This window comes from Limanda limanda, chromosome 5, assembly GCF_963576545.1.
Source record: "Limanda limanda chromosome 5, fLimLim1.1, whole genome shotgun sequence".
NCBI lineage: Eukaryota > Metazoa > Chordata > Actinopteri > Pleuronectiformes > Pleuronectidae > Limanda > Limanda limanda.
In genome coordinates, this window is record NC_083640.1 from 1003261 (window position 1) to 1014035 (window position 10775).

Sequence of the window (10775 nt, forward strand, 5' to 3'; positions counted from 1 at the left end):
TAACTGGGGGGTGCACAGGTTTTCTTTATGTTATCAAAAGAGAAGCAGACGTTGTGCAGTGAAAAATCAATTTTTATCCCGGACGTCAGGGTCTGAACGAGCTCTGAATGATGATGTGCTATGAGCTGCGATGCTGTGAGATTTCAGTTTGGGTGATGATGTGAAGTCGTGTTTGGTGCGAACAACAGCAAGAAAATAAAATGTGATTCGATACGTTCGATATGATCCATCTCCTCCAGATTGTCAGTAAGTGATTATTAAGCAGAATTTTTCCTCTTCCTCTGTCCAGATTTTGCGAGTCGCCCTCCAGTGACCCCGAGCTGCCAGGTGGGCGTGGCCGGGGGAAACGGATGCGGATGGCGATGGCCGAGCGTCCCTGCATTGAGCCGGCGCCCGCTGCCAAAGTCAGAGGTCTCACACAGCACAGGAGCCGCGGAGGAGGCGTGGCCGGAACCTCTGCGCCGATCCACAGCAAGGGCCGGCGAGGCAGCCTCAACCTCATCAACAGCACCTGCCGAGCTCCAGCTTCTTTCTTCACCGTGGACGACGTGAAACCTTCCCACAGCGCCCCCTCCCTTTCGTCTGGGAAGCGAAAGAACAAACCTCCGGCCGACCTGGACCTCAGCCTGGTCTCTTCTGACGACATCAAAAATGGCAACGGGAAGCGGATTCGAGCCAAATCCCGCAGCGCCCCGTCCACGCCGCAGGGCAAATCTGACCCCTCCTTCATGGATCCAGGGGGAGGTGGTGCCTCTTCACCACCCCCGCCCATTCTCATAGACTGTCCCCACCCCAACTGCACTAAACGCTACAAGCACATCAACGGGCTGCGCTACCACCAGACACATGCACACCTGGAGGCCGAGGAGCAGAGGAAGCCTGAGCTGGAGCCCATGAAGGACGGAGAAAGTGAGGAGCGACTATCAGACTGTGAGGACACCATCAGCAACATAACATACGACCTCACAGAGCCTAACAGCAGCACTAATGCCAACAGTTCCTCGAAGAAACCTGCACCTCTCTACAAGGTGACCACGGTAGGGTCTCCTAAGAACAGACGGCTACTCCTGAGTACCGACCACAGCCCCACAGCTAACTCTAAAACCAGAAGAACCTCACTGCTAAAAGATGGGCTCATCGATGACCTCAGCAATCTGCCCATCATCTCCAACATGACCGTGGTCCTGGAGAACTGCATGGTCCCAGACAGGAACTCCATGGTGGAGATGCCCAAACTTGAAGCTGAAGGTTTGATCGACAAGAAGGGAGGCGCATGTGATAAAGGCAAGAAGGCCAATGGGAAGGTGGAGAAACTTTCCAAGTCACGGACAAACCGGCCAATTGCTCCAGCTCCTGCTCCTCCCAAGCTGATCGCCATACCCAATGCAACGTATCCCCCCGGCACAGCAGATACTGCCCCCCCACCGCAGGCCTCTCCCATGGCAGCTGTGGGTCTCACGAGTAAAACCCTTCCTCTAAAACCAATCAAACCAAAGCTGAGCATCGTTGTGGAGCCGACCCTCGTCAAAGCAACACTGGTTACCTGCAGCAAAGAGACCAGGAAGAAGGAGAAGCGGAGGCTGAAGGACAAACACAACAAAGACGAGTCCACCAGGACACCTAATGGAGACAGCAGCGGGATCAAAATGGAGGATGGTGGTGGTGGATCTAAAATGGGTGTCAAGGAAATTTCTGGAAGCCTTCTGAAGGAACACCTCAGCAAGCAGGACGTGATGAATGGACTCACAGAAAGCCAAGAGAGCAGGATGGCCAGTATCCGTGCAGAGGCCGATAAGGTCTACACCTTCACGGACAACGCCCCCAGTCCCTCCATCGGCAGTTCCTCGCGGCTCGACGCCGGTGGGAGTTGCCTGGTAGCAGCTGACAGCAGCAGCAAGAACAACAGTCCCGCTTACTCCGACATCTCCGATGCCGGGGACGATGGATCCTCCGAATGTCGGTCAGATGGCCTCAGATCCAAGTCCGGCTCGTCTGCCTCTTCTGATGTGAGCTCTAACGGTAACCATAGTAACTCTGGTAAAACCCCTCCCACTTCATCTGCCCCATCCTCAAAAGACTCCCAGTCTCCATACTACCACAGCTACGAACCCTACTACCTGCCGGGGTACATGCAGTCGGAAAGGCAGAACAGCAGCAGTGTTGCTTTCCACAAAAGCTCTGCCCATGACGGCAAAGGGAAAGACAGAAAGGAAGAAGTGAAGGAGGATGACAAAAGCTCTTCCAACGAGTTCTTGGACTCTAAGAAAGGCGATGGGCCGCCTCAATCTCAGCTGCAGCTGGCCATGAGTCAGACCCAGACTGCGTTAGCCCAGTCCCTGTACTATGGCCAGTACTCCAGAGGACTTTACATGGACCAGAAAATCTTACTGGCCTCCAAATGCTGTGACCAGCCACCAGGTGGCAAGCAGAGGGGCGAGAGGGGTCAGGGGTTGAGAGACAGTGAGGACCTTAAGCACATGGTTGGAGGACCAGCCAGTGGACCCTTGCTAGGGAAGGGTCCGGACGGGACTAAAGGCTGCTGTCCCAAAGCCATCCTGTCCTACGTGGAGATGAGTGAGAGAGGAGAAAGGGTCCAGGGTCTGAGCTTGAAGGCGGTTCACGGTGGACTGGTGGACCAGCACCAGGTCTCGATGAAAGACTGTGATGACATCAAGTCACCCTCTTCTTCCTCCTCTTCATCACTCCACAACGTGAACAGTCAGACAGATCTGGACTCAAATGTTTCCTTTTCCAGTGTAAGTTTCTCCCTCTGTTTGTAACCTGCCGCCGCCGCCGCCGCCGCCGCCGCCGCTGATGGTTCTGATGGTTCTGATGGTTCTGATGGTTCTGATGGTTCTGATGGTTCTGATGGTTCTGATGGTTCTGATGGTGCTTCTTAACGAGATTAATCACAGGTGGTGCACAGCGAAACCAATCGGGGCTAATCACAAAGACCGAGTGGCTTCTGTGCTGCTGCAGCTCGACTCTGCCAAACTACTGAAGTCATTTAGGTTTAAATCAAAACCATGAAGTTTGATTTGATGGATGAGAATGTTTGTTTATGTTTAGAATGAGAATGATTTGAAGAAATGTGTAATTCCAACTTTAACTATAAATGTAAAAGATCAAATCTAAAAAGAAACAAAGTAAACTTTCTAATAACTGTTGGTTTTGATATGAGCTGCTCTTTCAGAAAGTTGGTCAGGTTTTCAGTCGTGTCATCTCACGATGCATTTAACAGCTGACTCATGCTGGCTCATGTGAAACTGTTTGAATGGAATGAACGCTTTCCCTTGGATTTGGATTCCGCTGAACGGCCGCCTGCTGTTGAAACGTCGTCATCCTTCATCCTTCATCCCACCCAGAGCCAGGGAGAGTCTGTCTGTGGCTCTGCTCACTCCAGTGTTTCCTCTATATTCACTCAGCAGCGGTGCAGCAGGAAGTCCCCCCCCCCCTGATCAAAAAGTCTACGTGCAAATGAAAGTATTGAATCAGCCTAAATCAGGGCTAACATTTAGACTTATAATGAAAAAGGCATTTAGTGTTTAGCTCTGCAAATGGCCATATTTAAACACAAACTGGGACTTTGACATGGACTGAAGTTGACCTGAGCTCAGATCGACTCCCACCCACCGCTGTTAACACGGAGGTATAGAGGAAACACTGCAACTAGCACCAACACTTGTCCCATCGCTCTAGGCCTCAGACGGCCCGGCCTGGGCTCAGCGCCTCGCGCACAGCAAGTTCATCGAGCTGCAGCACGGCGAGGAGGCCGAGGAGGGCGAGGCCGACCCGGGCACAGAGTGGGGCGCCACCGTGGAGCCGGCCGGGGCCAAGATGACCTCGGGAGGAGGAGACCGAGGAGCAGGCGGGGATGCTAACAAAGCCAGAGTCCACGGATCCCACGATCTCCCGCCGGTCATCGACCCCGAGGACTCCGACCGGCTGGAGGGGCTGGACGATCAGGGTCAGGAGCCAATAGGAGGGCTTTCTGAGGAGCCTCAGAGCGCCCGGGCGGCGGTGTCTCCTCCCATGACGCCCCAGCAGCCCTACCTCCAGTACCAGCACTCCTCCTACCCGCCCTACCTGGCGATGTGCGAGAGCAGCGGCGCCTCCTACCGAGGGGTTTCGCCGACGCTGGTGCACAACTACCCGGGTAAGAGGCCGGCTCCAAGCCGCCAACACCATCAGCTGGTTAGCGTCGGTTGATGTATTTGTCGACGCTGAACAGATTCAATCTCATTTCACTCACAGCCAGAAAGCAAATTACACAAAAAACCAACATGCTCAGTTACACTGGAATGTTCATGGTGCCAAAATTGGCAATTAGCCGATGTTCGGTTACGGCAGCTGAGCTGAGTGCTAGCTAACAGCTGATCCTGTAGCAACTGCTGAGGAGATGATACACTGTTACTCAAATCAGATCAGTGAAGAAGATCCGATAATAAGATTCAGGTACAACAGCAGATCAAATACAGGCTCAAACTAAATAATATCAAAGTCGAATAAAACTGAATAAATAGAACAATATAAGAACAACTACACACAGATGCTGAATATAAAGTCATGCAATATAACAAATACTGTAAATGATAGAGTGCAGTATAAACGTGAATATGTGTCGTGTGCAAAGTTTCAAATCAGATTAGACAAGATCTACTTTTTGAAGAAAATCTTAATTGAAACAGCAGCACAAGGGGAACATTTATTCATAAGTAAAAATAAGACAAAAAAGAATCCAGAATAAATAAGATAATAATATAACTACTAAATACAACATAAGGTTGTTTTTTAAATGTGCGATTTAAAGATAAGAGTTGTGTGTTTGTGGGAATGTTTTGTCAGATACAATTTACAGTAAGTGCAGCAGAACCTCATAGATTTAGATATTTTGGTAAACGTCCTCGTTCTCCTGTGTGCACCAGGTTTCCACTACCCTCTGTACGGTAAGACGGCCGGCCGGGAGGAGTCAGAGGTGACCCCGCCCGGCAGAGGGGGGGCGGTGAGCAGCAAGCAGAGCAGCGACTCCACCTCCTCGTCGGCCATGGAGCTGCTGCAGCAACAGAGCCACCAGTACCACGGGAAATCTCCTGCTGTGAGACGTTCACTTCACTGCAGCATCAACACAACACAGAGACACACACCTGACAAGAGAAGCTCAAACACAACAGGAAACCAGATTTAAATCCAACACTTTCCAACAGTGACACTGATGCTTCACTCACTTTAACTGCTGCAGTTCCATTTAACGCTCAGGACATTTACAATATCTTGTAATGACTTTATTGAGTTTCTGGCAGAAGGGAACGTTCATCATAATATGAGGCTGACACACTCACACTCATATCTCTGCTGCGTTAACACATAAAGTAAACGGACAAATCAATAAATATACCTTTAAAACTCAACTTTATTAGTATCGCTCCTTTCATAGAACACTCAGCCCAAAGCAGGATTACAACAACACATAAAAACAAAGATTACGCAAGTGTGAAATTGAAAACCCTGAAAAATAAAAGTCAATAATATTAAACGCGTAAAATAAACACCAGGGATAAAAAAGTGGAATAAAAACAATGAAATTAAAGAAAATCCTCAATCAAGAATGTGTGTTTGAACGGGAAATATTTTTGCAAGTTTTAACGGCATTAATTTGTTCTTTCCAGGCATCTGTTGTTTTTCCATATAATTGACAATAACAGTAAATTCATCCTGTTTTTATGAGATAAATTATAGACAATAGATTCAAACACCTGTTTTTATACTGAACTCGCTGTTTGTCTCTTTAATGCTGTTGTGACTACAAACAAAAACAGTCACTGCATTGTGCTGCGTGTTCAAACAGAGCAGTTGTTCCTCACATGTTCCTCACGTGTTCCTCACGCGTTCCTCACGTGTTCCTCACGTGTTCCTCACGCGTTCTGTATGTGAGAACAAATGTCTGAGTCAGTGTCTCTTTGGAGAGACGTGGAGATGAGAACATGTTAGAGATGTGTTGGTGTCGGATGGTTTTGTTGCCTGTAATGAAAACCTTCGGATGCCTGGAGGAAGCTGACTTCAGAAAATTAGAGATGTGATTTAATGATCCTTTAAAATTCACCAGTAATTTCCACCGTGGATCATTTATCACCTCGGTCACCGCGGCTGTGCTGCATGACCACTTACTCATGATAAGAGGCCTTGACTAAGGTTTTATAACTTCAGTCTCATTAAACTGCTTCATCCAGAGATCCAGTCTAAATGGAAACATGTGATTAAGTTCTGGTGATAAAGTTGAGGAGGACGTCAGTCGCTGCTCAGCTTTTATCAGAGAGTTCTGCAGCTTCATCGAAACACGGAAACACGGCTGCTTCGTTTATTCAGCGTCTTCAAAGTCCAGTAAACTTAATATCCTGTTAATGTAACCAACAAGAGGTGTGTGTGTGTGCGTGTGTGTGTGTGTTTCCACAGCCTGGAGAGAAGGGTTCCCCGGAGGGAGAGAGAGAGACGGAGAGAGAGAGGAACCACGTGTCGTTCGCCCGACACCTCCACACACACCACCACACACACTTGGGTATGAGCTACAACCTGATGTCAGGGCAGTACGACATCTACCAAGGTACGACTACACACTGCTGGTGTAACCCAGAGAGAAAGACACTAATGTGCGTCAGCGTAGAAAGTATTAAACATGAAGTCAAAAGAGACACAAACATGGTGGAAGAATCAAAGTCTGAAGCAGGTTCATCATCAGCTGCTGCTGCAGGGAAACGGATCTTCAGAGGCTTTGCACAGAAAGAGACTCCGGACTCGTTCACACCTGGTTCTGGTTCAGACCTTCAGTCCAGTCTGGACCTGAACCTCGGGTGTGAACAGGTGTGGTTCTCTTGGGGAGATAATCAGCTTGTGATTCAGTTGATCTGTTGTGTTCAGGTTCTGATCCGGTCTTCTTGTGTGTTGCAGGGTTGAGCTCCAGGTCGCTGGTCTCCAGCCAGCAGGGGGCAGGACACTCCTCCTCCGGTACGTTCAACACCTTCTACAGCTTAACAAGAACTGTTCAGCAGCCACTGAAGACACTGTGGTCTCTGGACCCTGAAACAAGCTTTAGGACCCGGCTTCATCTTTACTCTGCACAAACACTGATTTCCACATTAATACTTCAAACAGTCGACTTGTTCCTGTTTGAAGAGAAGATGTAGAAACGATATGAAAAGTGCAGTTTGTAAAGTTTACACTCGACTCTTTGTTTGTGTGTTAAACATCGACTGTCAAGGAAAATATCTCAGATCCAAACGCTGTCATCTTCAATATGATTATATCACTCACAGTAAATGTTCAGTCTCTGATTCGTTGGGCCACGCCCACATTTCCTCAGATCGTCTGATCCTCTCACAGCTGGAGATGATGGTTGAATGTTCATGTGGCGTTTGTCTTAGTTTCACCGATGAGGATTCAGTGGGACGACAGCGTATCCATGAGTTTTCTTTAGGAGCAGTAAGCAGGACTCATTCGGCAGTAACATGAAATGACCTGATATCATCCACCAGATAAAATGATGCGTTACATTTACCAGGTTGAATATTGTTCTGTTTTACACAACTTGATCTCTCCAGGAGTAACCGTTCACTGTTTGTCTTATGAAGTGAACTAACGATAAATGAGCCAGAGAAGTGTCTCCTCTTCTCACAGCGGCCGGGTCGATAGATCTAAAGTCTGAACCCTCGGGACGAGCAGCTGATCCTCCTGTAGCTCATTATTCACTCTGCAGGGTTTTCCATATGTTTTCATAGGCGATATATCACTGCCTTTGTTTGGAGGTGTGAAATAATGCCGAGGGCACCTGCCAGGCACTTAAACAGCACAATGTGATGATTAACATACCGGTGCACAGACTTATCTGTAAATGGTAATTGGTGTGAAACAGAAGAGATTAACAGGAGTGATGCCGGCGGTGGGAACACAGAACAGAAGAGGAATGAAGATTTCAACAGGAAACTGGTTCTTCTCTAACTTCTCTCTCCTGATAGCTGAAGAAGGAATGATCTCCTCAAGGTTAAATAACAAATCCTAAATGTTCTCTTTTTTTTTACAGTAGGGTGGGTTAGGGTTAATCTAATGATGTTGACAAGACTCCATGATGAGTCATAGACTGTAAATAAAGATGTTTGACACGTCTCTACTTCCTCCATAAATGAAGCCAAAGTCTCTCTGACACGAACGCTGCCATCTAGTGGTGATGACATCATTTGGAGGTAAAATAGATAGATAGATAGATAGATAGATAGATAGATAGATAGATAGATAGATAGATAGATAGATAGATAGATAGATAGATAGATAGATAGATAGATAGATAGATAGATAGATAGATAGATAGATAGATAGATAGATAGATAGATAGATAGATAGATAGATAGATAGATAGATAGATAGATAGATAGATAGATAGATAGATAGATAGATAGATAGATAGATAGATAGATTACTTTATTCATTTCCGAAGGGAAATTAAGACGTCATAGCAGCCGGTATATTTGAATACAATAAAATACAATACAATAGAATAAAATAGAAAATATTGAGGTAGAAAGAATAAAAACAGAAACACAAGATAAATAGGTAGATAAGGTGCAGTGGCAAGATGATGGTAATAGTACTGATGATATGATGGTAATGTTATTGTTAGACAGTATATAAGAATAGTACAGTATATATAGTATATAATATAACATAATATATATTTATATATGATAGTAATTATACCAATATAATAGCAGTATATAGTAATAATTGCAGCAACAGTATATATAATAATAATAGTAATATAATAATAATAATTATAACATGTACACATGTATAAATATGTGTATATAGACTTATATATACAAAGAATATACAGAGAGTATGATATAATATATGATATATAGTAGAGGTATAAATATAAGTATTTGACCCTAACCCTAACCATAACCATACAATAGATAATATAATATACTATGAGTGTAAGAATATGTAGACAGAGTGTGCAAAAGACAATATTATTGTATAAAATGATATATAATATCAATATAGTTTATATGAACACATATCACATATGATGTGAAGTAAGTGTATATGGAGCGGAGTGTTGTACAGGTCCACAGAGCAGGAGACAGGTTTAGTGCAGTTCTGTGATGGAGGCTCTGACAGAGGGGGAGGAGTTGAACAGTCTTATTGCAGTTGGGAGGAACGACTTCCTGTATCGTTCCTTAGAGCAAAAACGATACAGGAAATCGTGGAGGAGGCTCATAACTTGTGATTGGTCGAGCTCGTGTTTCGGCCTCGATACGTCATCGCTTCACCTCAGACTCTGACTCCAAATGCTTCTCAAGCTCCAGTTCGTTCAATGAAGAAGCTGAGACACTTTGTTTTCAGTCTGTGATCCGGACACATGAGTGAAGAGGATGTTGTCTCCTCTGCAGGATTTGCTTTGTCTTCAGTTTTGTCCTCTTGTCTCCACAGAGGCCGAAGGGAAGAAGTAGGACCATGTGACCACGTCTCACATGAGGAACGGCAGATTTATCAGACATCGATTCCGTGGTGTTGAAGAAGCTTCGCCTCGCTGAGAGGCAGAGAACAAGAAAATCACCTCTTTCATTTCTTACTGATGACAACCACCTGTTTTATAACACGTCTCCCAGGAGCAGACGGGCGGCCTGAGGGACGGACTGAGGGACGGACAGGATGTGGACCTTGTTGAACTTCCTGTATAAATCCTGAATCTCAAACTTTTCAAGCTTCAGTTTTGCAGAGTTTGGACCGATGCAGGTGGCGCAGACGAAACATCCCGGAGCGCAGCGCACGCAGCTCTTTATGAAACGCACATTTATCGTAGTGTATTATGACGATGATATGACTGAATGTAATGATGATGACTTCATTTATCCCAAAAGTGTTGATGGTTTTTTAAAACTTCTATTGGGAAACAGCAGTAGGAAGCTAAAAAGTCTATTATTCTCCTTATTATTCTCATGATGATATTGAAGTGGTCCTCCTCCCTCCATAGTGCTGACGCTACATTTGTATTACTAACCTGTACTTGAGCGTAACCATGTTGATTGTATTGTCTTTATGTGAGAGTAAACTTCACATCGACCTGCCCAGTGCCATGTAGGAACCCAGCGGTGTAAATATTGTGTACAGATTCATGGCAGAGCACTAACATGCTTTATGGTTCTCTATGTTGATCTCCATCAGCCATGCGGGGGGGGGGGGGGGCAGCAGGCGGAGCACAGGGAGCTTCACTGCAGGAACAGGAACCAAACCTCATGTGTTTGTTTCCATCTGATCTGGTTCGTTGTGATTTAGGGACTAAAGAAAACGTTAGAGAACATTCTAAATTCATTTATTTTTATTCAAATGTAACTTTTCTAAATTGATGTTTTCTGCTCGATCAAGTTTCTTCAGAACATCTGTTTTAAATAACAAGACCAAATAGAAGAAACTTCTTCTCTTGATTAGAGGACAAAAACCAGCTGGAGAACGTGATAAAAAACAGAATTGTGTTTAAAGTAAAATGGCAACTTTTTGACCGTCAGTGATCCCGGTGGAGTTTCCGTCTTCACCGAATTCCCACAATCCTTTGCCCTGCCTCTGCTCCGATTCCCTCTACAAGCTAACTAGCTCAGTGCAGAGCCTCTGATAGACACAACAATCTTTCATTTGACCCTCTCTCTGAGATCTGGTGCTGAGCTCCACCGAACCACCGGAGACCCGAGGAGATCTCGGTGCTGAGCGTGTTACTGGAGGACGCCTCT

At 45.9% G+C, this 10775-nt stretch overlaps 1 protein-coding gene across 1 annotated transcript in view; it reads left to right on the plus strand.

The window, feature by feature from the left end:
* Window positions 1–9500, plus strand: part of znf608 (zinc finger protein 608) — a 35585-nt gene extending 26085 nt beyond the window's left edge. Inside the window, exons 5-10 of the mRNA XM_061070972.1 lie at window positions 290–2756; window positions 3700–4156; window positions 4926–5095; window positions 6451–6598; window positions 6943–6999; window positions 9481–9500. Of these exons, the coding sequence (XP_060926955.1) occupies window positions 290–2756; window positions 3700–4156; window positions 4926–5095; window positions 6451–6598; window positions 6943–6999; window positions 9481–9500 (3319 nt within the window). The remainder of the gene's footprint in view (window positions 1–289; window positions 2757–3699; window positions 4157–4925; window positions 5096–6450; window positions 6599–6942; window positions 7000–9480) is intronic.
* The last annotated feature ends 1275 nt before the right edge of the window (window positions 9501–10775 follow it).